The 25,590-nt window shown below is 46.8% G+C and overlaps 1 protein-coding gene across 4 annotated transcripts in view; it reads left to right on the top strand.

Annotated features, from left to right (window-relative positions):
- Positions 1-4,275: 4,275 nt before the first annotated feature.
- KDM4A (lysine demethylase 4A) overlaps positions 4,276-25,590 on the top strand; it is a 46,326-nt gene continuing 25,011 nt past the window's right edge. The window contains exons 1-11 of one of the 4 annotated variants that reach the window (XM_058717716.1): positions 4,276-4,401; positions 6,991-7,167; positions 7,796-7,971; positions 10,654-10,768; positions 12,254-12,447; positions 14,763-14,812; positions 15,549-15,652; positions 16,046-16,183; positions 16,878-17,128; positions 17,832-18,031; positions 19,359-19,735. In XM_058717716.1, the coding sequence (XP_058573699.1) occupies positions 7,030-7,167; positions 7,796-7,971; positions 10,654-10,768; positions 12,254-12,447; positions 14,763-14,812; positions 15,549-15,652; positions 16,046-16,183; positions 16,878-17,128; positions 17,832-18,031; positions 19,359-19,735 (1,743 nt within the window). In that variant the 5' untranslated portion in view covers positions 4,276-4,401; positions 6,991-7,029. Of the gene's footprint in view, positions 4,402-4,562; positions 4,693-6,990; positions 7,168-7,795; positions 7,972-10,653; positions 10,769-12,253; positions 12,448-12,779; positions 13,980-14,762; positions 14,813-15,548; positions 15,653-16,045; positions 16,184-16,877; positions 17,129-17,831; positions 18,032-19,358; positions 19,736-25,590 lie in introns of those variants that run through there. The other 3 variants (XM_058717717.1, XM_058717715.1, XM_058717718.1) reach the window with 3 other exon arrangements.

The following is a 25,590-nucleotide window of genomic DNA, read 5'->3' as shown; positions in this document are numbered from 1 at the left end:
TCCCTCACTGGATTGTAAACACCACGAGGGCAGGGAAAGTTCCGTTCCACTCATTACCGGCAGATAGGCACCTTCTAGGAGACTTTTGGCTTATTATTTATTTATTTTTAAAAAAACGTTAACTTATTTTTGAGAGAGGGAGAGAGAGAGAGAGTGAGAAGGAGGGGCAGAGAGGCAGGGAGACAGAGGATCCAAAGCAGGCCCCGCATTGACAGCCGAGAGTCCGATGAGGGGCTCAAATTTAGGAATGGTGAGATCATGACCTGAGCAGAAGTTAGATGTTTAACTGACAGAGCCACCCAGGTGCCCTTCATTTTTAATTAAAAACAATTTTTTTAATGTTTATTTAATTTTGAAGAGACAGAGACAGCACGTGAATGGGGGAGGGGCAGAGAGAGAAGGAGACACAGAATCTGAAGCGGGCTCCAGGCTCTGAGCTGTCAGCCCAGAGCCTGACGTGGGGCTCAAACTCACAGACCGTGAGATCATGACCTGAGCTGAAGTCGGACGCCCAATGGACTGAGCCACCCAAGTGCCCCAAATTTTTTAAAAAGTAATCTCTACACCCAACATGGGGCTCAAATTCATGACCCTGAGATCGGGAGAACATCAACTGAGCCAGCCAGGGGCCCCATTCTGGGAGACTTTTTGCTGGGTCTGATAGGAACAGTAGTTGCTGCTGATACTGTCCCTTTCCTCCTTATTCCCATGAATGCGGATGGGATGTCTGGAGTTTCAGCAGTCACTTTACAACCATGAGGTGCATTCCTCTGAGGCCCAAAGCCAGGTTGTGAAGTGTGGAGAAGATGGAAGGAGCCCATCTCTTTGGTGACTTTGTTGGGCAATGAGCCAAAGCCAATAAATACCCCGCTTCAGATTTATTATTACACATGAGGAAAAAAACATATTTATTTTTATTAAAAAACATTTTCTTAGTGTTTATTTTCTTTTGAGACAAAGAGACAGAGCATGAGCTAGGGAAGGGCAGAGAGGGACGGAGACACAGGATCCGAAGCAGGCTCCAGGCTATGAGCTGTCAGCACCGAGCCTGAGGCGGGGCTTGAACTCACAGGCTGTGAGATCATGACCTGAGCTGAAGTTGGATGCTTAACTGACTGAGCCACCCAGGCGCCCCAAACCATATTTATTTAAGACCTTGTTGCTAAGGTTTTCTATTTCTGGCAATGGGACACTATTCTAAATGATAATATCAATAAGACTGAAGGGATACTCTTGAGAGATTTTTGTCTAGTGGAGGAAGATGGACATGTAAACAAATCGAGGCATTTGTAGAACACTTGTTTGTGGCACCCTGTACAGGATGAGGTAATGGACCCCATCAAGGAATCCCTAGTTAGATACTGGTTTCTGGCTTACGTGGTTAGGTGGATGACTGCCCCACTAACTGAGATAAAAAAAAAAAAACCCTAGGAGGTGGAGCTCATTTGTGGGGCAAATAGATTAGTTCTTTATTGGGCATGTGGGTTTTAGGTACCTGTAGGGATCCAGGGGGAGGCATCCAGAGATAGGAGGGTGTTTGAATCTGAACACAGGGAAGATTGCCCTGGAGTACAGAATAGGTGTCGTCGGTGTGCTCGTGAGTGAAGCCTGAGAGTTTAAGTGTTTTGAATTCTTGTTTCAGGCTTTATGCTGAGAGCTTTGTCTTATTACCATCTCCATCATCATCCATTCCACAGCTAACATTTACAGAGCACTTAATACATGCCAGTTTCACTAGTAAGTGCTTTATCTGCATTATCTCATTCAGTTGTCACTGCAAGAAAAGGAAGTACCAAGAAATGGAAGTACCGTTCCAATTTTAGTTATAATTGAAGATTAGAGAAATTAAGTAACCTTGCCCCAGGTCATACTGCTAGTGGGTCGTGAAACCAGAAACACCTAAGGAGTTTGTAGAATGAGAGAAGAGGGCAAAGACAGAGAGCCATGAGGACATCAACATGTTTTTAGTTCTTTAAATTTTTTTTAAATTAAAAAATAATTTTCTAATTAAAAAAATTAAGGTATCAAAAACATTTAAGGTATCATGTGTTTTGGATGTTATGGACAACTTATAAGTGTACAGCTCAGTGACATTTTAAAATGTGAACATGCCATTGTAATAGCCTGCTATCCAGATGGAGAAATAGAACATTACCAAAAAAAAAAAAAAAAAAGAAAAGAAAAGAAAAAACCCAAATAACGACAAACTTTACTAACACTCCAGAAGCATTCTTTTTTTTTTTTCCCCTCCTGAATCATTCTTTACACTACTCCCTCATCATTGCCTGCCCCCCACCCAAAGGTAACCTCACCTTTGACTTCTTTCTTCACGATTAGTTTTGCTGTAAATATCAACATTTAAGCTGTGGGAAAGGAAAGATGGGCTTAAAAAGGTGACAGATAAACTGGCCAGAGAAATGGGAGAATGTCAAGAGAGCTCGCCCGTCTTTCACTTTCACTAGCGCACACCAATCGGAATCTAGCGATACAAAGTAGCAGTGATCTTGGAAAAATCCTCTTTGGTAGCAGTGGGAATTCTAGCAAGATAAAATTCATGAAGTAGTTGGTAGTGACAGAAGTAGTAGCAACTGTATCTATTCCCAGGTCAGTGGAGTTGGTAAGGCACGCTGTAGCATCTCGTTTGGTGGCGGCAGCAGCAACGGAGCAGCTAGGGGAGCGGTAGGTGAATTCTTTGGCATGATTTGGGGTGGCTTTCCTTATGCTGTGTCCTCCAAGTTGAATTCTTAAGGCTCTCAACAATTTTGTGAGCTACCCAATATAATCTATTATCCAATATATTCTCTTACTGGGTCGAGAGAACAACTTTGCAATTGTGAAAAGCTATTGGTTGCCTACCCAATGAACAACGAATTCATTCCCTTGTCTTTTTTGAAACAGACCCCACCCCCATCCCCCACCCCCCACTTTTTTTTTTTTTTTTTTTCCAGGACACATGTGCCCGGACCCAGGGGAATAAATCACGATTGATCTACCTCCGTGCCACGTAGGTAATATCATCCTTTTTGCCAACATATATTACCTCTCATTTTCACAACAATCCCGCAAGGCAGGTACTATTGTTTCCATTTTACCGATGGGAAAACCCAGGCTCAGAGGAGTGGCAGATTTTGAACACAGATCTGACTCCATAGCTCCTTACAGTGCACTACTCCCTAACTCATCTATGGGTAAATTTGCACATTTTTTATGATTCTGGTTGTGAGTATTCTACTTTTCTTTTCTTCTTTTTTTTTTTTAACGTTTTTTTATTTTATTTTTGAGACAGAGAGAGACAGAGCATGAACAGGGGAGGAGCAGAGAGAGAGGGAAACACAGAATCTGAAACAGGCTCCAGGCTCTGAGCTGTCAGCACAGAGCCCGACGCGGGGCTCGAACTCACAGACCGTGAGATCATGACCTGAGCTGAAGTCGGACGCTTAACCGACCAAGCCACCCAGGCGCCCCAGTATTCTACTTTTCTATTGTACCTATCAGAGCGCCCTGTATGTAGGCTTCCTTGCTCATCATCCGTGATAATCTGGAAGTCCTTAGGGCGACTAAGTACCCCTTAGGAACAGCTCCTAATGACTTCGAGGCACCCCCTCAACTCACCAGAAGTGTGTCTAATGATTCCCAGGACCTTCTCCCCCGCCCCAAGAGCTGCTCTTAATGACCCCCAAATCCCTGCTCATTGAGAAACTGCTTTTTAATGACTCTAAGGACATCCCACCTCGGAGCTCTCTTCCTTTCAGGAACTGCCCCCTTCAGGAAATGTCTCGGTTTGCGGGCGGGCGAGGGGTTCCCCATGATACGGGACTTACAGTTTTAAAAACCAAGGCAGTCTCGTAAAATGGGACAAGTTGGTCACCCTATCAGAAATTGCTTGATCTCGGAAGATTAGGCTCCCAGCGCACTTCTACCTTAGGCAAGGGTCTCACCCTAAAAAGACTCTGCCCCACCCTTTCGTTAGTGACATCCTACAATAATCTCACTGCCTCTACCTTTGCCGACCATCCTATTTCCAGGCATTCGCCTCTTTCAATTCTGATTAGCTCTGGGCGGCCAGAAGCGCGCCTTTGATTGGCCAGCCCCGTAATCCAGCCGAGATGCTCAGTGGCCGCAGTCCCGGGTGGTACAGCGTTTCCTCCTGGCAACAGCCCGACCCAGCGCTCATAGGCTGAGCAGATTGATATGCCCTGACTTGGGCGACTGCAGCGCGTGCTCATTGGCTGTTTGAGGAGTGATAGCGTCCCTCAGATTGGTTGACGCTGTACGGCTGCGCAGAGGCCGACTTTCTAGAGGAGGCGGAGCTTCGCCCTTCGCCGGCTGAAAAAGCAGTAGATACGGCTAGTGGCGACAGCAGGAGCCCAGCATTAGCCCTGCCGGGGCGGTGGGCTTTAGGTAGGAACCACAGGGTTTTGGAATCCTTTAGGTTTGTTGCTGCTGTAGCCGTGACCGTGAGCTCCAGTGGGGGAGGGGCGGGGTTGCCGTCAGCGGTGAGTGAAAGGCATGGTTCTTGGCCAATGGGAACAGGAGCTTCTAATATGGGTCCTAAGATTGGTCCTTTCTAATCTCTTATGGCCAATGCACGTCGGGAAGGGAGGCGGGTGTCTTGGGCCTTATTTTCTTCTTCCTGCGGCCGGGCCTCACTCGCCTAGGCGGCGGGGCCGGGAGGGGCTGGCCCTCTATGCGGTGAGGATCGGGGACCTTGGGAGCGGGGGCTACCTTGGGAGTGGTACCCGCGGGGGTGGCTGCGAGGGGAGGGGGCGGGAGTTAGAGGTGGTTGTTAGCAACAGCGACCTTTATTGAGTTATTAGGTACAGGGCCTAGTGCTTAGGGTTTCGCTTGCATCATCTGAGTTAATCACAGCAACCCTGCTGAGCAGGGAGGTTGGGATCCCCATTTTACAGGTGGGGAAACTGAGACTTGGGCAACTCGTACAGTCAAGGTCACACAGCTACTGAATAGCAGAGACCGGATCTGTATTCAGAGTTGTTTTGATCCCGGAGCCGGTGCTCTGAAACTACTCGGCTTTGTTGCTGGATGGGGGAAATGAAGGAGTCAAGGAACAAGAGCTTTCCCCAGGGAGTAGATTGGGGGAAGGGAATCCTAGGGTTGAAAAAGGGAGTGAGCAACTGAAGTGGGGGCGAGGAAATCAGTTATTCAATAGGTACCGAGTGCCTACTCTGTGCCTGCATTGTTCTAGGTTGTAGGCATAACAAAGATGACCAAGTCCAGAGGCAGGTGAAGCCTCATTAGTGGCTTCCAAGGCCCAGGTGACGGGGCCTAACAGTGTTCACAGGATTGTGTGTTGTTGTCAAATTTGTTGAAGTAAGATATTTGGCATTTTTAAAAAAGAGGGTCCTCAAAATTGATTAAACTTGAGAGGTTCCTCCACACTTGCTTAGTCTAGGTGGAAGTTATGATGCAGGCAGCATCGAGTAGCGGAAGAAGTGCTGGGAGTGCATCGCAGGACTGTGGGGAAATTTCCTGGTATGTAAAAAGATAAACGTAAACCTGCCGTGTAAAGTTTTGGTGAGGTGTGTGAAAAGCTCCTGGCCAAGAGCAGACTTTGTTTTTGGAGAAATGGAAGCTTGAGAGATGCGAGTAGTGGCTTTTCTCTCCTATCTTAGATAGTTCTGTGCCCATGCTGTCTTCCTAGTCTGTTACTAGGTTGCTGGTAGGTTGGAGACAGTTTTCCCTTCTGAGCTCTCCAGCTCTCTAGGGAACTTGAAGCTGAACTGCCATGGCTTTGGGGCCCAGATTGGGGGAGTTGAGGAGGGAAATGTTTTTGCTTCTGAAGTGGCTCCTTTTGTCTAGTATGCTTGGTTCTTATTCAGCTGGAATAGTCTATTGTGTTATCAGGCAATGGGGGTGCACCCACTTAGTTGAAGGCCTCATCTAGAAACACAATATTTGACCTTTCCCAGTCAGTTTGAGACTTGCCCTGTATTGCCAGGTTATTGCCCATTTAAATTTTGTCCTTTGAATTCTGGGTATGGTACAGTTGAACTAGTCTCTAGTTTGATCTCATGTAATACTGCTGAAATTACATTTTGGCTTAGATATGAGAACAGTTTCACTTTAGGGTTTTAAAAACTAATATCAGTGTACTTTTTACCTCTTAAACTTTGTAATCTTGTAGCCAAGTAACTGTCTTTAAGAATCTAGAATACTGCTTTAAGCTTTAAGCTGTGACCTAGAAGGAAGCCCAAAGGTTGTTTTTTTACATCTGGTTGTAATACATTGTTTAATATACCCCAAAGCAGTTATCAAAGGTGAATAAGGGAGCAACTTGAAAAGATAAGAGTAAAATATGGGCAGGGCAGCGATAGTATTGTTAGATCGGATTAACGCTCTAGTAACAGTTTAGCTGAAACAGTGTCTCCATTTAAATGAGATTTGAATACACACAATTTTGATACATCGGATTCTTTTTTCTTTTTTAAGTTTTTATTTATTTTGAGAGAGAAAGCACACAGGTGGGACAGAGACAGAGAAAATCCCAAGCAGGCATTGCACTGAGTGCGGAGCCCAATGCAGGGCTCAAACTCCTGAACCTTGAGATCGTGACCTGAGCTGAGTGTTGGACGCTCAACCCACTGAGCCACCCAGGTGCCCTAATGCATCCGATTCTTTTAGATTCTTTTAAATATAAACTTTTCTATCTTTTTTTGTTCATTTAAATAACCGGTGTAGAGGCAGATTCCAGGTGTGAGGTCTTAATGCTTCTTCAGAATTTCTACATCTTTTACTGTTTCAGCCCTGACATTCCCAGCATTTTTTCTTTCTTTTTCAAGTTCTATTTACATTCCAGTTATTTAACATACAGTGTAATATTTGTTTCAGGGGGAGAATTCACATACAACATCCAGTGCTCATCCCAACAAGTGCCTTCCTTAATTCCCATCACCCATCCTCCTTGACATTCCCAGCATTTAACTCTAATTACATTGTATATGATTTTATGTTCTTAATGTATTTCTTCAGGTTCCTGTCTGACCAGAGTGACTTCAAAAAGGAGGGAAAATGGCTTCAGAATCTGAAACTCTGAATCCCAGTGCTCGGATAATGACTTTTTACCCGACCATGGAGGAGTTCCGGAACTTCAGTCGATACATGGCCTACATTGAATCCCAAGGAGCTCATCGGGCTGGGCTAGCCAAGGTGAGGGTGGGTGGGATTGGTCCACGGAGCTTTTGTGACCAACCGGGCAGCAGCAGAAATCTTTCCTAAAGGCAGGGTGTGGAGTATATACTTCCTATTTGCAAGTTAATTCCTTTTGTTAACATCTGAAGCACCTTTTAAGTTGGAGGAGAGCTTGGAGTCTTTAAAGGGCGGTGTAGAGCTAGTGTCCCCGGGCCAGCTGCTGTGGTGCTTCCATTCTCTTGGTGGAGATGGGTGCTTTAGTGTTTGCACTCGAGGGCTTATGCCATCCACCTTCTCTTGTTCTCATTTCAGTCTCATCCAGTACTCTGATAGCAGGTTGGGTTCTCTTGTGCACTTTGTTAGATTAAGAAAATCAACTCTTCAGCCTCCTCTCTTGGTGCCCAGAGGAGATGCTGAGCTGAGAATGAGTATTACTCATCTTTGGTCACTGCAGCTAGGCAGCTAGTTGGTGGCTGAACTGGATCAGGGTTAGCACAGCAGTGTGACTCGCTATGTTGGGGTGAGTGTGGTTAAATCAGAGTCACTTTGTAGTAAAATTGGCTGGTTGGGTAGCAGCCTACCCACGTCCTGGACTATGAGCAGCTTGTTGGATTTCTGATCTCTGTGTTTCCTGTGTTCCCTACAGGTTGTTCCTCCAAAGGAGTGGAAGCCCCGGGCGTCCTACGATGATATTGATGATCTGGTCATTCCTGCCCCCATCCAACAGTTGGTGACTGGGCAGTCTGGCCTCTTTACTCAGTACAACATACAGAAGAAAGCCATGACTGTTCGAGAGTTCCGCAAGATAGCCAATAGTGATAAGTGAGTGAAAACACGTTCCTTCCCACCTGCCATAGCATCTAGGAGCTAACGTCTCATCTTCATAGCTGTCTCCTAAGACTGCTGCCGTGACGCTGAAGAACACTTTTCTCAGCTCTAGCTTGTCTCCCTTTCTGCTCTTTTTATGGAAGCATTTCTACTCTCAGTACTGTGTCGCAGTCTAAACACGTCTGTGTCCTTACCTAAAGTAATCCCATTGTTCTTCCATCAGAAGCAGAATCATTTTCTGACCCTGGTAAGTTGCAGAGTTGCAAAGGAGAGTGTTGGAGTTGGTTCAAAAGCAGTTTTTGCTGGATGTCTTAACACCTGCTTATCGAAAAGTGGCCTCAGTAGTTTATTCTCTTCCTTCTGGGTCCTTCTGTGTTTTATCATGCTCAAATTCTTCACTACCCATCCAGAAGCTATCTCTTTTCCATTTTGACATGACAGAATGTGAATAAACTGTCAAGCTGTTTGCTATTTTCTGTCTCCATTCTTCATCATCCATATGTGCTGATTGATCTGTTAGAAACATCTTTGTTTAGGCCTGCTGTTTTCATTTGTTTTCTGTTTATAATATTTAGCTTCATTTGACCTCACATTTGGAATGAATTTTGTGGTTCCCTCGTTGAGCTCTGACTGTTCCTTCTTAATTCTCTCTCTTGGACTTTCTCCTTTCCAATGTTATTCCTCAATTTTGAGTGTCCACAAGGGATTCCTTCCTTCTCTCTTGCTTTTTTTTCCTGAGCCCTTTTGATCTGTGCATGTCATGACTTCAGCCAGTCAGACATTATATTTTGTCTTTTCTGTGCATGAGCCCAGAGCTAGATCTGTAGCTGGCCAGTCTTCACGCTCCTGGGGGCGTCCCTTCCTGTGCTTTATTCATTGCTCTGTCTCACATCAGATCTTGTTCTATTTCTATGCTTTGCCTTCTTTTCCTTTGACTTTGCACAATTCAAAATGTGGTTTTCCAGTTTTATTGACAGCTTAACTCTTTAGAAAAAATTTTTTTAATATTTATTTATTAATTTTTTGGGGGGGAGAGAGACAGGGCGTGAGCAGGGGAGGGGCAGGGAGAGGGACACACAATCCGAGCTGTCAGCACAGAGCCTGACGCTGGGCTCGAACCCACAAACTGAGATCATGACCTGAGCTGAAGTCGGACGTTCAACTGACTGAGCCACCCAGTTGCCCTGGCAGCTTAACTCTTAAAAACCTCTGTATTGCTGACTCACCTGCTGTCTAATGAGTGAATTTATGTAAGAGCATGTTGAAGAAGAGCGACATGCTCTGCACAGGAAAGGCTGTGCCGTCCTTTCTGTCTGGTTTCTAGCTGTGTGCTGGGGCCAGGGCCCCCTGCTTTCAAGCTCACAAGGGGTTCCACCAGAGGCCTCAGCCTCCTGTATCCAGTCTCTCTTCTCAAAAATGGTAGGTCTTTCAGGATACCTCTTTTCTTTTTAAATTAGCCAGGTCTGTCTTTTCCCTTTACCTGAGATGCAACAAATTCTTACCCTTGATTTCTTATCTGCTTGGTCAGCCAGCTTTAAGAAAACCCAGCAGGTAAAAATCTAAGTTTATAAAGCAGAGCAGTTGGAGGTGGAAGAGTTACTTATATTTCAAAGGGAATTCAGGGGTCCTAAACTTGATCATTCAAATGGTTAAAATGTAAGGCCGCATTTAAAGTAAGATTTTTTTTCCCCACCCAGCCCGTTGTCTCCACAGTTTGTCTTGGGTCTTTGCTTCTACTCTTTATCCATTCATAATATTTTCTTGCCATTTGATTTATAATGTGCATTTTCAAATATCTATTCAATTTACACATTATTCTTTTTAAAATTGCTATGTAATCTTAAGGGGTTTGAATTTTTAAAAAGATTTTGGAGTAAATTCTCAGTATGTGATAATTGAGCTAAAGAATATAGATATTTTTAATGTCTTTATATAGAGATATAGACATCTATATATAGACAGCTGTGTACGTGTATGTGCATATATAAAAATATCTTTTTAAAAATATCTTTCTTAAACATTTGATTTGCAAAAATCTACATTTTTAAGAATTTTATTTTTTTATTAAAATACTTTGTTTTTAGGTGTGATTATTTGAGTTAGTCACTGCATAGGGTGGTGGGAATGTAACAGTGACAATACAGATGAGCTGTCTTGGAGCCGCTTCCTTTACAGAGTGCAATACTGTTCTAGAACCTCAGCCCTTCACATTCTGGCAGGTTTTGGTTGTCTGTGGATGTATAGGGATTTGCAGTTCTTGGTTTCTCCCTGAGTGGCTGGGCCACTCCTGATTCTGGCCAGGATGTTTTTAGTGGTCTCTTGAAAAAGTTGAGAGTATTCTGCTTCTTAGGGAAGATGGGCTTAACGTTTTCATATACGTTACCTTCCTCAGGCCCAGAGCTCAAGGAAGGGATGTGGAGGAGGTTACTTGTGTAATGGAGCCTTGAAGGCCAAGGTTTTGTCTTGTTCGTTTGAAATGTCTTGTTTTCCCTAGAATGGGATTGTGTCTTGTCCTTTCATAATGCCTGATGAATTTAGTCCTTGTAAAAAAAAAAATATATATACATATATACATATATATACATATATACATGTATATATATATATATATATACATGTATACATGTATATATATATATTTTTTACTTGTTTTTGTTTTTGTTTTACTTTTGAAAGGTACTGTACCCCACGCTACAGTGAGTTTGAAGAGCTTGAACGGAAGTACTGGAAAAATCTCACATTCAATCCTCCAATCTATGGTGCAGATGTGAATGGCACTCTCTATGAAAAGGTGAGACTTCCAGGAAGCCCTCTGCAGCATTTTTGCAATTTAACACAATTTTTACCTGCCCAGCACTTAGTAGGCACCCAGAAGCTGCTTGCTGAGTTGAGTAGTTAAACAAAAGAGTGACCCACCACCAGCCGATGTGCTATGCACACTTAATGGTGGGTATTTTTGCATGTGACTGAATTTTATTTCTCCCACTCTCCATGTGAATTGGGTGATATAGTGTTCTTTGCAAGGGCTGTTAGAATAGTCTGTGGGTGGTAGCCGATGAGTTCTTGAAAGGGTGGGCTCACAGTAAATGAAATGTTGGGGGAGAGGCAGTGTGGTTTCTGCAGAAAAAAGATAACTGACTAATTTAGTGAAAGGGGTATGTATTTAAGAAGAGAAATATTCCGATTTTCAGAACCCTCAAACAAGATTCTTTAGCAGAACCTATTTTAACAACTTGTGTCGGATTGCGGTATAGTGCTTTTCAGAATAAAGAACAGCCTTGGGGCTCCTGGGTGGCTCAGTCGGTTGAGCCTCTGACTTCGGCTTGGGTCATGACCTCGTGGTTCATGGGTTCGGGCCCCTCATTGGGTTCTGTGCTGACAGCTCAGAGCCTGAACCCTGCTCTGGATTCTGTGTCTCCCTCTCTCTGCCCTTCCCTGCTCATGTTCTGTCTTTCTCTCTCAAAAGTAAATAAACATTAAAAAAAATTTTTTTAAATAAAAAAAGAATAAAAAACAGCCTTAGATGGCATAAGGAAGGAACATTTGGGATTGTTTTTGATAATTAAAAAAATCTGTGGAGAATTTTAGGGATTATCACTCACATTAATTGTAATGATTTTGTAAATTATTGGAAAGAAGGAGTTTGAAAAGATTCTCAAGTTGTCGATGACAATTTATTGAGTGGTGGAAAGTGAAACTTACAGATGTTAAGTGGCAGAAAGATACTGTAAGGATCTGGGATGGGGAGGTACAGAAGCAGGACATAAGAATCGAGAACGTACGTATAAGAGGTGGGCTTCTAGCTGACCATTAACGTTTTGGCAATGGATTTGGGTGACATTGTAGACTTTTTACTGATGACGCTGCCTAGCGGAAGCTGGGGCTAAACAGTCACAGACTGGGATGGTAAATTCCCATGTTTTGTATTTTTAGTGATTTAGGAGTTCTTTCCTATTTTGACCTCAGTTTCTTTAGTTTCAGATCAAACTCTTCCTCCTGGGGTTAAAAACAGGTGGCTGTCCCCTCCTTATTCATCTTTCACATGCCAGTTTTCTTTACCGAGTGGTATTTGCCTTTTGGAGGTCTGATGGCGTCAGCTCTAGCGGTGGCTGTGAAGTGTGAGTGAGGGGGGCTGTGGTCTTCATGTCCAGGCTGTTTTGACATTGTTCCACATCATCATTAGGGGTGACAGGTCACCTGTGACCCCTGCTCTTGTAGGTTCAGAGCCTCAGCTTGTGGGTACTGCAGTTGCCCTCAGCTGTGATTTACTTTGCAGCATGTCGATGAGTGGAATATCGGGCGGCTGAAAACCATCCTGGACTTGGTGGAGAAGGAGAGCGGGATCACCATTGAGGGTGTGAACACCCCGTACCTGTACTTCGGCATGTGGAAGACCTCCTTTGCCTGGCACACTGAAGACATGGACCTGTACAGCATCAACTACCTGCACTTTGGAGAGCCAAAGTCCTGGTAAAGTCGGGTTGCAGTTGGCACCGGGCTTCTCGCGACGCGGTAGGGCCCCTTGGCTCTAGTGTGCCGAGGCGGCACCTTGGGGTCTTGTTAAAATGCACATTCTGGTTCCGTAGGCCTGGGGTGGGACTGGCACTTGACATTTTCCCCAGGTTTTTAAGCTGTGAGATGCTGTTAGAGCTCTGGTGCTTAGACCTCTCTTCGAATAGTGAGGCTTCAGAGGGCAGGTCATTTAATACTACTGGATGGAAAGATAAGTTGTCTGAGTTACTGAGAGCTACAGAGGCTCTCCCAGGCTTGCCCACTGCTTTCTGATTTCTTTCTCCGAACAGGCCTGAGGCATTTCTTAGAGGCAGACTTCCAAGACTGGAGTCACTCCTTCAGATGATAGAAAGCTTTCTTTTCCTCATGGAAAAAATATTTGGTGAGCAGCAGTGTGTGCTTAACCCAAGAGGGGATGCAGGGCTACTCCATATATGCTTCCTGCTCTCCAGGATGTTCTCAGTCTAGTTGGGGAGGCAAAGATCTGTTCTCTCCTCTCTCCCTGTGTTGATCCATCTCTCAACCCCAGCATTTCAGTGAAGGTTCTGCATTCGACTATAGTGACAGAGACATAGGTTATGTGCTGTCACACAGGAGACTGGTCAGGAGAGAGAAGGGGTGAGAGAAGCACCGATGGGCATTCTAGATCCTCGTAGGAAGGGTACACGAAGGTGGGGTGGGAATTGGAGAAGCTTCCCTGGAAGAGGTGACCACCAAGCTGAGGCCTAACATGAGGAGGCCTAGCTGGGTGAGACAGTGGCGGGTTTCAGACAGGGAAGACTGAGGAAAGTGTGTCCGGGTGGTTGGAATGACACGTGCAGAGATCCTAAGCTGAGAGGAAGCACGATGTCTTCGGGAACTAGAGGAAGTCCTTTGTGGTTTGGGTGCTGTGTACAAGGATGGATGAGCGAGGAGGCTGACAGGGACACTGTGGGCCAGGTCACGGGGAGTCGTGGAAACCGTATGCACCTTCATTTCCTTTTCCGGCATTTTCAACCACTTCTTTTCCCAGAGGTTTTCCTTTTTTTTCTAATGCTTTCCAGTTTCTAGTTTTGGGGGTGTGTGTGACCTTCTGAGCCTGTGTGGACCCCCTGACTGCTGTCCCATAACCTTTCTTAGATGGCTAGACTTCTAGAATCTGTAAAAATAGCTTTTGTGCTTTCCTTCTATTTATTCCCAACTTCCCTGAGATTGGATTTTCACTCTCCTGTAGAGAGATTTTCTAGTTATTACATACACTCTTTTTAGATCATCTAAAGTGGGACTTCCAGAGACTTCTGGGCAAGGTTGCCTGATGGATCCCAAGGTCCTTTGGGTCCTTTGGGTGACCAACATTTTCCTCCACTCCCCATCTGTTTTGTTTGGTAGTGAAACTATTTGGGATGGGAAGTTTCTCTTGTCGTGGAATGATCTTTATAATCAATTATAATGGTTAAAATAGACTTAACTGTGAGTTTCAGAATACAATAAAGTTTAACAGTTTTGTAAAACTTTTATTTTTTATTATTTATTTTTTAAGATTTCATTTTATTTTATTTTATTTTATTTTTTTATTTTGAGAGAGAGAGAGAGAGCAAGGGAGAGGGGCAGAGGGAGAGAGAATCTTAAACAGGCTCTGCACGGAGTATGGCTCAGTCCCACAACTGAGATCATAACCTGAGCCGAAATCAAGAGGCAGACGCTCAACCGACTGAGCCACCAGGCACCTCAGTTTTGCAAAAATTTTACGTAGTTACAGGTGGTTTTGTTTTTTTTTTTTAAATGAACAGTTTCTGTGGTGTCTTGCTACCCTGTGGGGTGGAAGAATAATTAATTATTGGGTAATCAGTGTAGCTGTCACAGAGATGATGTGAAAATGGGGTCAGCAGCAGATATAGGGCCGGGTCTCTAGTATCAAATCCATTTTTCCCATTCACCATTCCTCCTCCATCCTGTCCCAGTTAGGCTTTCAGCCTCCACCAGGAGCACTTTAATGCTATCCTTTAAAAAAATTTTTTTTTATTGCTTCAACATTATAAAGGAGAACAAGGCTGGTTGCATACTATAAATTCTGGCTCATGGTAAACATTCAGTGAAAGTCTCGGTAAATGAATGAATATTAGAGAAATAAATTCACTTGTACCTTGTGGGCTCCTCTCCCCAAAGTCCAATATATCATTTCTCCAGACTCCTTTCCAGTTTTTGTGGTTGGGAGCTGTTTTGAGAGTGGGGATGAGCCCCTTAGGTCCTGAAGGGGGCTCTCCTCAGCATCCAGTGCTTCTATGTGATTGCAGGTACTCTGTCCCCCCGGAGCACGGAAAGCGGTTGGAGCGCCTTGCCAAAGGTACTGTCTCTCTTCCCTGTGCCTGCTCAGACCCTGAGACCCTGTGAACTGCACTAACTGCTCTAAAATGTCCGTTCTCTGCGGTCAGATTTCTTATGTGTCCTTTCACAGGCCTGCATGTAGGTAATAAGCTACACTGCCAGAGTGGTTACCCTAGCAGAGCAAATAAAAATCTGGAAACTTCCTCCATTTGTCCTGGGAAGGGACTAAGTAATTCTTAGACAGTCTCTGTCTCAGTTTTACCAAGCATAGGTTTATTTGACCACGGAGAGTATACCCGTCATCCTGGGTCTGGTTCTTCTGCCAGAAACCTAAAGGTTAAAATTGAATTTTTGTGCTTTGGTTCTTTTAAGTGGACTTTAATAGATTTGTACCTCTAGAGGGCCAATTTCAAGAGAGTTTGGGTATCCTGTGCTGTAGATGTGTTACTAACAAAAGATTGAGGGATAGAGTAGGAGAAAGGTCCTAAATAGTTGCAAAGCTCTCTTTAAGCACAAGGCGGGTTGGGTGATCTCAGTCTCCCTAACAGAATTTGATTACCCAGGTAAGCCATTGGAGAGCCCGGAGGCTCACTGTAGAATCAGGATTGGCCCGAAGCTAGAAGGATCTGTGGAGATCCTGTGCTGATTTATCCTCCTGACACAGCCAGATGAGATGCACAGGTGTGCAGTGGCTGCAGGGCTGCAGAGCTGGTGTGGAGCAGTGTGTTCACCTGTGCCCATTTTCAATGAAACAGGCTTTTTCCCTGGAAGCGCTCAAAGCTGCGAAGCTTTTCTCCGCCACAAGATGACTTTGATTTCCCCTTTAATGCTGAAGAAATACGGAATTCCCTTTGACAAGGTGAGCTGACTTTACATATGGTCTTAGGCTTACAAGGAAGGCAGCCACCCTTTTCGGTCTGTTTCACAGAGGGGCTTTATTCTGGTTCATCTCTCTGTACCAGGCGTGGGCCAGAGGTAACCCATATAGCAGTACTTGGATCCAAGGATATTAAAGGTGGAGGTTCTATAGCTTCCCGGTGCCAGAGGAGAGTCACATCCCCTAGAACATTGTTAACTTCGGGGAATGGTCAGTTACAGTGTTGGGGTCTGATATGATCAGGCTTCGCGTCTTACAAAGACCCTGGTGGTCTTATGACTTATGCTGGGTTATGAAGCTGTAGCCGAGCTCTGAGTTCCAGTCCGTTAGACTTCAGCCATTTGATGCAGCTGGTTCAAGTCTGCTCTTGTTCAGGTGACTCAAGAAGCTGGAGAATTCATGATCACTTTTCCTTATGGTTACCATGCCGGCTTTAACCATGGCTTCAACTGTGCGGAGTCCACCAATTTTGCTACCCGGCGGTGGATTGAGTATGGCAAACAAGCTGTGCTGGTAAGTCTGTTTGATTGCTTTCTGTAACGCCATGACCGAAAATGTCTGGTGAGCAAATTCTTGTTAGATACACTGGCTGGTGATTAGAACATTCTTTGAACTGCTGGAATTCAGAAACAGACTGACAGGGCTGTGCAAAAGAGCTAGTATGTTGCGTTCATACAGAAATTAGAAGAATTTGTTCAGGTTTGGGATGCGTAAGGTGAGGTTTCCATGCTTAAAGTCCATTTGAGCATGAAGACCACACGCACGCACATGGCTGTTTCTTGCTTTGGCCACTCTGGGATTTCTCCGTTGAGAAATTCTTAGGGTTAGGGAAGCAAGCAGGGCTGGACGTTTGGCAGGGAGCAGACTCGCTTATGTGGTCCTGGCTTGGATATGTCTCAGAGGGACGGTGGATGTGGAGCATCCTGGGTCGAAGTGCAGAGCCTCACCTCCAGCATTTCTTTATGCATCCTAGTTCGTGCCCAGGTGGGCTCACCCCAGCGCTGCACATTGCTCTCTGCTTTTTCCCCTGCTTCCCTCCATGCTCGAAGGCTCTGCAAGGACAGTATGGCCTCAGCCTGTGAACGCAAACAGTTTGGCTTTCAATTGTCTTGTGTCTTTTGCACTTGGAGGGAGGAGATGGGATGTGGGAGTCGCATGGAAGCCGTTAAAGAGTGTTGACTGGAGCTCTCCTGGTTCCCTGGGATAGTGCTCCTGTAGAAAGGACATGGTGAAGATCTCCATGGATGTGTTTGTGAGGAAGTTCCAGCCAGAAAGGTACAAACTTTGGAAAGCGGGGAAGGACACCACAGTTATCGACCATACTCTGCCCACGCCAGAAGCAGCGGAGTTTCTTAAGGAGAATGAACTGCCTCCAAGAGCCAGAAACGAGGAGGAGTGTCCAGAGGAGGATGGCATGGAAGGGATTGAGGATGGAGAGGAGGGTGACTTAAAGAGAAGGTAACCCAACAGGCTCTGGGCCCAGCTCCCCCCGGTTTAAGGGAGGGGTGTCCGGCAACTTCCATAACCTGCCAGGAGGCTGTTTCTAAGTGGGGTGTTTGAGCCACAGCGGAGGGAACTTTCTTCTTGGTAAAGGCTCCAGAATCCCCAGAGCGAGGGCATTCAGGCTATTTCTTACAGCTGTCACCCAAGAATGATCACCTCTGTATGCGGGCCTGTAATTGGCTGGACCAGAGGTCGCATAAGAGAGCATGGCTCCCTCTGAGCCAGAAAAGCCACATTTTCCTCCTTACCATATGAGACATTTTTTAAAAAGGAGAGTATGGTGGTGGGAACGAAACTCGCAAGGGCAGGGGATGGTGTGAGTGAAGTTGGCCAGCGCCTTTGGTGTCTGAGCCAGAGGATCTGGGCCACATGGAGGAGGAAGGAACATTTGTGGGGTACCTGCTGTGTGCCAGGTGCTCTGCATACCTTCAGCTTCACATCACATCTTTGAGGAGGATGGTGATACTCCTATTTTCCATTGGGTGGAACAGGCTCAGAGACGTGAAGTCCCTTATCTCTTCTACAGATAAGAGGGTGGACTGAAGTGTGACGCATAGTAGACAGACCCTGGCCATTCACTCATTTGGGGCTATGTGTGAATATGTATGTAGGTAAATGAACTTGCGTCCCCTTAAAAAGTTGGCTCTCCTTCTTGCAGCCTAGCCAAGCATCGTATAGGGACAAAGAGGCACCGAGTTTGTCTTGAAATACCCCAGGAGGTGAGTCAGAGCGAGCTCTTCCCCAAGGAGGAGCTGAGTACGGGACAGTACGATATGACGGAGTGCCAGGCTGCCCTCGCTCCCGTGAGGCCCACCCACAGCTCCGTGCGGCAAGTCGAAGACGGCCTTCCCTTCCCAGGTTAGTTGGTTATATTTTCCCCAGAGATGTAACTGCATTCTGTTCTGAGTTGGATGCCATGTTGAGTGCAGGGTCACAGATACGGAAAAGTGGGGAGGTGGGTCTGTGAGGACAGAGTGTCAGTGGAGTGTGAGAATTGGTGTGAGAAGGCCTTTGGATAGGGACATGAGGGATGAGGGGTGGAAGGTAGGGGAGTCCCTCTCCCTCTACCTGCAGACGCTGAAGGTTGGTGAAGTGACAGTGAACCGGCTCTTAGAGAGGTGGGAGCTTTCCAGGTCGGCAGGGAGTGGGGGCACATAGAAAGGGCGCCCAGAGGGGAGTAGAAGGGGGTGATGGTGTGCAGGTGTGGAAGCACGTGAGCTTTCTTGGCTGTAATTTGGGAAGTTGGCATTGGTGTCCTGTAATTTGAAGATAAGGGTGGGAAGGGCTGTGCTAGCAGATGAGGCACGAGAAGTAGGAGTGAGATGGTGTGTGGACTGGCTGCCGTCTTAGAGTTTGCGCACGTCGGGGGTTGAGGGGCCGCTTGTATTTTGGGAAGGAAGCGACGTCAAATGAGGCGTGGTGGAGCAGTCACTGGGAGTTGTTGCGGACAGACTTGTTGGGGGGTCTCGCTTCAGTCTCAGGTGAGGCTTGGAGCATCTGTACTGAGGGTGCCCTGGTGTGTCTGCAGACATCTGGATGGCACCTTGGATGGGGCCCTGGAGCTGGGCTCCCTCTGTTGAAATTTTCTTAAAAAAAATTTTTTTTTTAAATGTTTGTATTTATTTTTGAGACAGAGACAAAACATGAGCAGGGGAGGGGCAGAGAGAGAGGGAGACACAGAATCGGAAGCAGGCTCCAGGCTCTGAGCTGTCAGCACAGAGCCCGATGCAGGGCTCGAACTCACGGACTATGAGATCATGACCTGAGCTGAAATCGGACGCCTAACTGACTGAGCCACCCAGGAGCCCCTCTCTGTTCAAATTTTCTAGCTTGAGGTCACCAGGTCTCTGCTGAGCTCAGGCCTTTGTTTCCTGCAGGAGACTTCTGAGGAAACAGCAGCTGTCACTTACTGAGTGTCTGCTGCATGCTGGGCTAGGCCCCCATCGTAGACGCAACCATGGAGATAGGTGGTAGACGGCTTGCATTCCACAGGACAGAACTGGAGGCCCGGCGCGGCTGAGCGGTCAGCCCCAGATCACACAGTGACCCTGGAGGTGACAGAGCCAGAATATGACGCCAGGCCTCACTTGCCACCCACGTTCCTTGTGCTGTGCCACTTTGCTTTTCAGTAGCTTCAGACATGCAGGAGGAAGTTGGCTCTGGCCAATGTGTATGTGTCTTTCAGATTATTCTGACTCCACGGAAGTCAAATTTGAAGAGCTTAAAAACGTCAAACTGGAAGAAGAGGATGAGGAGGAAGAGGAGGAACAAGAAGCGGCTGCCTTGGATCTTTCTGTGAATCCTGCCTCTATAGGGGGACGCCTTGTCTTCTCAGGTTCCAAAAAGAAATCATCTTCTAGCGTGGGCTCCAGTTCTTCACGGGATTCTATTTCTTCCGACTCAGAAACCAGTGAGCCTCTGGCCTGCCGAGCCCAAGGGCAGTCAGGAGTTCTCACTGTGCACAGCTATGCCAAAGGGGATGGCAGGGTCACCATGGGAGAGCCCTGCACCAGGAAGAAGGGTAGTGCCACCGGAAGTGTCAGTGAGCGGGAGCTGGCAGAGGTATGGGCCCTGGGCAGCGCTCGTGGGGGAGGAGCCACCCTGGCAGGGGTCCCGTGGAGGGCAGGGAGTCTGGGGGCCAGGAGGTGCTTCTGCAGGTGTCCAGGATGGCAGGGGAGACCCCCAGAATGGACCTCCAATCTGCAGTGTCCGGCAGAAAGCCAAGTGGCGTTGGGTCCCTTCCAGTTTGCTCTTTGCCGGGAATTCCTTTTCGCTTGCCCCTGGGTGACAGTTGCAGAGAATTGCAGCCTTAGTGACAGCTGCAGATGTGTAGCTATCAGGTGCACCCTCTGAGCCTCCTTGCCCTAGAGCATGAGGGTTACAGGGGTAGTGCTTGCAGCCCAGATGTTCATCTGTTAGGGACAAGGTGGTCTTCCTTACTCTAAAATTCAAGGTTTTTTTCCTTACAAAATCTTTTTTTTTTTTTTTTTCAGTGTTTATTTTTGAGAGCAAGAGAGTACAAGTGGAGATGGGGGTGGGTAGAAGGAGAGGGAAAGAGAGAATCCCAAGCTGGCTCTGCACTGTCAGCCCAGAGCTGCGACGCAGGGCTCGATCCCATGACTGTGAGATCATGACTTGAGCGGAAATCAAGAATTGGACACCCAATGGATTAAGCCACCCCGGTGTCCCCTTTTTCTTACAAATCTCAGCTGCCGTGTAGTTGCCTGGAGGGATTCTCCCTCCACTCCCCCCATACGTTCTTCATCTTCAAGTGCAGCATTGTTGACAGAACATCCTCTCAGAGACCAGAATGAATTCCCAAAGCTGTAAATGTGAACGTTTGTTCAGGCTTCCTTCTAGAACATGTTGTCATCAAAAGCTGTTCTCTGTTTTGTGTAAAAAGGCTCTTGGTGGATCTGAGTGGGATATAGCAGAGCTGTGTTGAATGCAGCCAGATTCATGCCTACCCAAGTGACCTGCTCTTACTCCCCAGCCTCACGGCTTATGTGGGTCAAGTTGCAGCTGTGAGGCGGGAGGGGGGCGGGTGGTGGAGGTGGGGGTGGGATGGGGTTAGTGGCAGATGGAGGTCAGTGCAGAAAGGTTTCATTTATTCCCCATTTCCTTACTTTGGTCTTCTAAAAGTTTTTATTATGAAACTTTTATTTTTTCATTAAAAAATTTTTTTTTTTTTTTTTTAATTTTTTTTTTTTTAATGTTTATTTATTTTTGGGACAGAGAGAGACAGAGCATGAACGGGGGAGGGGCAGAGAGAGAGGGAGACACAGAATCGGAAACAGGCTCCAGGCTCTGAGCCATCAGCCCAGAGCCTGACGTGGGGCTCGAACTCACGGACCGTGAGATCGTGACCTGGCTGAAGTCGGACGCTTAACCGACTGCGCCACCCAGGCGCCCCAAAAATTTTTTTTTTAAGGTTTATTTCTGAGAGAGACACAGAAGCGGGGAGCTTCTCTGTGTCACAGAGAGACACTGAGAGCGGGGGAGGGGCAGAGAGAGAGGGAGACACAGAATCCTAAGCAGGCTCCAGGCTCTGAGCTGTCAGCACAGAGCCCGACACGGGGCTCGAACTCACAGCCAGCAAGATCATGACCTGAGCTGAAGTCGGCTGCTTAACTGACTGAGCCACCCAGGCACCTGTATTATGAAACATTTTAAAAGTATACAGATAGAATAACCATCACCAATTGTTTACATATACTCATTGTCTCTGAATGTTCACGTTTGGCGTATTGGCTTTCTCTTCTCTTGGCTGAAGTGCTGACCCTGAGTACATATTACAGTCCTTCTAGTTTTCCCAGGAGTCCCTTTTTGTGGTTGGTTTGTCCCTTGTCTTGAATACCCGCATAACTTTCCTTTCTGCCTTCCCTCGATATCAGGGCTCAGTTTCTGTAGCTCTCCTTTCCCCTGTGCGTGTCCCTCCCTCCATCTGGGTGGGAGCAGGCAGGCAGATAAGCTGAGGATCACGTCTCCTTCTCACTGCTTCCAGTAGCTGTTGTCTGCTCTCCTGTGGCAGCTTCCACAAGAGGCGGCTTTCCAGCTTGGACACCAGAATCCCTCACAGTCCCCGTTGCCACATCTGAGCCATTCTTCTTCACAAAGCTCCCCTGTCCTCCTTCATCCTGCTGTCACACTACAGGTCACGCTGTCCTCTTGCAGCATCCTCCTGACATTCTTGCCTGCTATTGCACTCACAACCACAAAAACAGCTGACAGTAGCAAGGAGTTACTACACGCAAGATACTTCATACGCCGTTCAGACTCTGTTACTGCTCAGTTAATCTTATCAGAGTCAAGGGTCAAGGGTGTGTGTGTGTGTGTGTGTGTGTGTATATGTAACCCACTTTTTCCTTCCCAAATTAGGAACTAGTTAAGGAATGCATCATACAGGTGTCAGGCATATGGAGCGCAGAACGTCACTTCATTGCCAGTAAAAATGATTGAAGAGAGTGGCTTTAAACCTATGGCCAAATGGCTTTGCTGCTCATTTACCCTCAGTGACACAGGTTACCTACCTGGTCACAGGTAGTCCTGGAGGACGCAGGCCTCTCCTAGTGGCTGAACATTTCCCACCTGCCTTTCATGTGTTGTGGACACAGACCCCAGCGCACTCACTCTGCAAAAGGCAGATTCCAGCCAAGTGTAGCTCATTACCATCCAAGTGTTGGGGAGAAAAGCCAGGAAGCACTCCACATGGAAATATGCTAGGGAGAAGGAGGCTCCTCTTTGACATGCTTCTTATTTCTGCTCAAAAATCATTGAGTGCCTTCCTGGCTCCTGTTTACTTCTGTATGGCCTTCTCAGCTGTAGTCTGGTGGTAATGCCCTTCTCCGCTCCATCCCCACCCAACCCTCTGTCCGCCCCCTCCTTGATGTGCTGCCATCTTGGAACTACTTCAGATTCTCTGAAGATACCTTGGCTGCTCTGCCCCTTTGCTTTACTCCGTCATCACTTAGGTGTGCCTACTCTGGGCTTGGACTCTGCCCTCAAAGAGCTCATAGTCTAGGTGCGAGCAAATAAGGGTGTTCCTTAGGGATAAATCTTGTAGTCCAGGTGGAGGAGTTAGCAGCTCAGCCTGGGGTTGGGGTGATGCGTTTGGCGAGACTGCAGTGAAGCAGGCATTGTAGCTAGGCCGAAGGTTTGCAGGAGTACGCCTGGTGGCTGGAGTGAAGTTGGGAAGGGAATCTGGGAGAAGAGTGTGTTCCGAGTGGTGATGGTAGCTCGTCCAGAGTCAGAGCATTTGGGGGACTGCACTTGGTCTCAGGTTCTGAGAGGAACTTGGGAGATGTTGCTGGAGGGTGTCAGGAGCCAGGTCGTAGTAGTCTTGCCTATGTTCCACGAAGCAGTTTGACTTTGGAAAGTTCACCACTATGTGGTTTTTGAAGTTTATTTTGAGAGACATAGCACTCGAGTGGGGGAGGGGCAGAGAGAGAGAGTCAGTGCAGAGCCCGACGTGGGGCTCGAACCCATGAACTGTGAGACCATGACCTGAGCTGAAGTCAAGAGCCAGACACTTAACCGACTGAGCCACCCAGGTGCCCTCAGAATGAATTTTTAAATGTACAAAGATGCATATGGATAAATAAACCCGCAGGTGCTCCTGACCTAGACCCGATGGTTGTCAGTGCTTTGCCACATTTGCCTCATCTGTCCTTTTGTCATTTGAAGTGTGTTAAGTCACAGGTGTTGTTTCTTCCCCACTTGGTGTTCCCTCCAAAAACGGGTATTTCTGTGATCACTGTGTCATTATTGTGCATAGCAAAATCAGAAAACTTAGCAGCATCTAATACCCAGTCCAAAATCAGCCTTCCCCAGTTGTCTAAAGTGATTTTATAGTAGGTTTGTTTGAATCAGGGTTTAGTCTAGTCTCACACCTTGTGTTTATTTATTTTTTTATTTTTTAATTTTTTTTTTTTTTCAACATTTTTTATTTATTTTTGGGACAGAGAGAGACAGAGCATGAACAGGGGAGGGGCAGAGAGAGAGGGAGACACAGAATCGGAAACAGGCTCCAGGCTCCGAGCCATCAGCCCAGAGCCTGACGCGGGGCTCGAACTCACAGACCGCGAGATCGTGACCTGGCTGAAGTCGGACGCTTAACCGACTGCGCCACCCAGGCGCCCCTCACACCTTGTGTTTATTATGTCTCTTAAATCCCATCTTCTAAGGCAGTGCTCCCTCCACTCCCTGACTTACTCAAGAAACCATGTCAGTTATTCTTCAAGTTGTCTGGCAAAGGGTTTTTTAAGCTCTACACTGATGTTTTAGAAGATTGCTTTGAAAACAGTATAAAGGTTTTGGGGTGGGGAGAGGAAGTGGGCAAAATTAGAAACAGCAGAGGTTCTCCTGAAGGTGGTATTATGGATGATTTTCACTTCTTACATATATGAATTACTGGAATATTTTTTATGACTGCCGTGTATAATCAAATATTTCTATTTCGGGAGGAGCGAAAGATTTGCAATAGGGAAATCAATTTGGAACCTGTTCCTTTAGTCTGAAAGAGAGGTGGAGCGGACCTGGACTGTCTAGTGGTGACAGGGAAGGAGAGCAGGAAGTGGACCTGAGGGCCACTGTGAGGGCAGGAGCACAGGACTAGGGGGCTGGCTGTGGGGTGGGTAAGGAGGTGGGCGGGGGTTGACTCGGGGTTCTGGCATGAGTTACCGAATGGATAGGGGTGCATCAGTGGAGAAGCCAAGGGGTATTTGAGCGTGGCTCTGGAGGTGAGTTCAGTTTTGGGCCATGCTGAGTGTGACCGGCGTGTGGGGTGGGTGACGGAGATATGTGAGCACAGACATAAAGCTCAGGAGGGGTCTGTGGGAGGCAGTCTCCAGCAGGGTATCGGGGGGCATGGAAGAGCTCACCTGTGGAGCAGGAGGAACACTTTTCATAGTTAGGGTGGAGGTAGAGGCCGGGGAAGAAGAATAGCCTGACGTTTTGGGGGACTAGGAGAAGGCCATGTATCCAGGCCCGGGGGAGGAGAAGGACTGAAGAAGACTTGGGAGCATTGGCCAAGTGTGGCTGTGTTGTTGGAGTTCATGAGGGTGAGGTGTGGGGACTGGATCCTGAAGTCTGAGCAGGAGGGGAGGGCGTGGGGCTCCAGCATACGTGGACACAGGAGGGGAGGGCTGTAAGGTGGGTTGATTTTTTTTTCTTTTTAACTTGTAATTAACTCCTTTCATTTTATTATATTTAGTTTTAAAAGTTTGGGTTGATCTGTTTTTAATATATGTAAAATACACATGACCTAAAATCTGTCATTTTAACCATTGTTTAGCGTCTAGTTCAGTGGCCTTCTATACATTTTCATTTAGTGTACGGCCGTCGGCAGGCTACAGATTATGTTGAGGTGGGAGGAGTCAGGGAGTCCTCGGCATAGGTCTCCCGGAACAGTTCTCTGCTCATTGGAACCCGGCTCTTTTCAAGTCACTGCTCCCAGAAACCTTTCATCGCTCCCGTCTACTTTCCTTCCTCCTTTGAACACCTGCAGCACTTGGCTTCTTTTTAACAACCGTCCATCTTGGTCTCAGCACAGTTGTCATAGGCTGCAGAAGGTAAACTAGGAGCCATGCCCTGTGTCCCATTCGCCTTGCTTCTTGTGGCCCCAGCATGGTCCTGGGGCTTGGGCCGTGAGCCTTCTGTAAATGTGGAAGGAATGCAGGGAAGTTAGTTGTAGTAGGAGGCTGACCTCAGGATGGATTGATTGGGTGGAATGGGGGACTGACAGTCAAGGCTTGGGGCAGAAGCTGAACCACTTTGTCTATCCCTGGAGAGGTCTAATGGCATTGTATCTATATTTGGAAACAGCTGGGTTTTGAAGAGCACCCTTGTGTCCCTCCTACCCCTACTTTGAGCATCCCCTGCAGTGTAATTCAGGCCTCTTGCTGTTCAGTTTATGTGAC

This window comes from Neofelis nebulosa, chromosome 2, assembly GCF_028018385.1.
Source record: "Neofelis nebulosa isolate mNeoNeb1 chromosome 2, mNeoNeb1.pri, whole genome shotgun sequence".
Lineage (NCBI taxonomy): Eukaryota > Metazoa > Chordata > Mammalia > Carnivora > Felidae > Neofelis > Neofelis nebulosa.
This window is presented reverse-complemented; position numbering and strand designations above follow the sequence as displayed.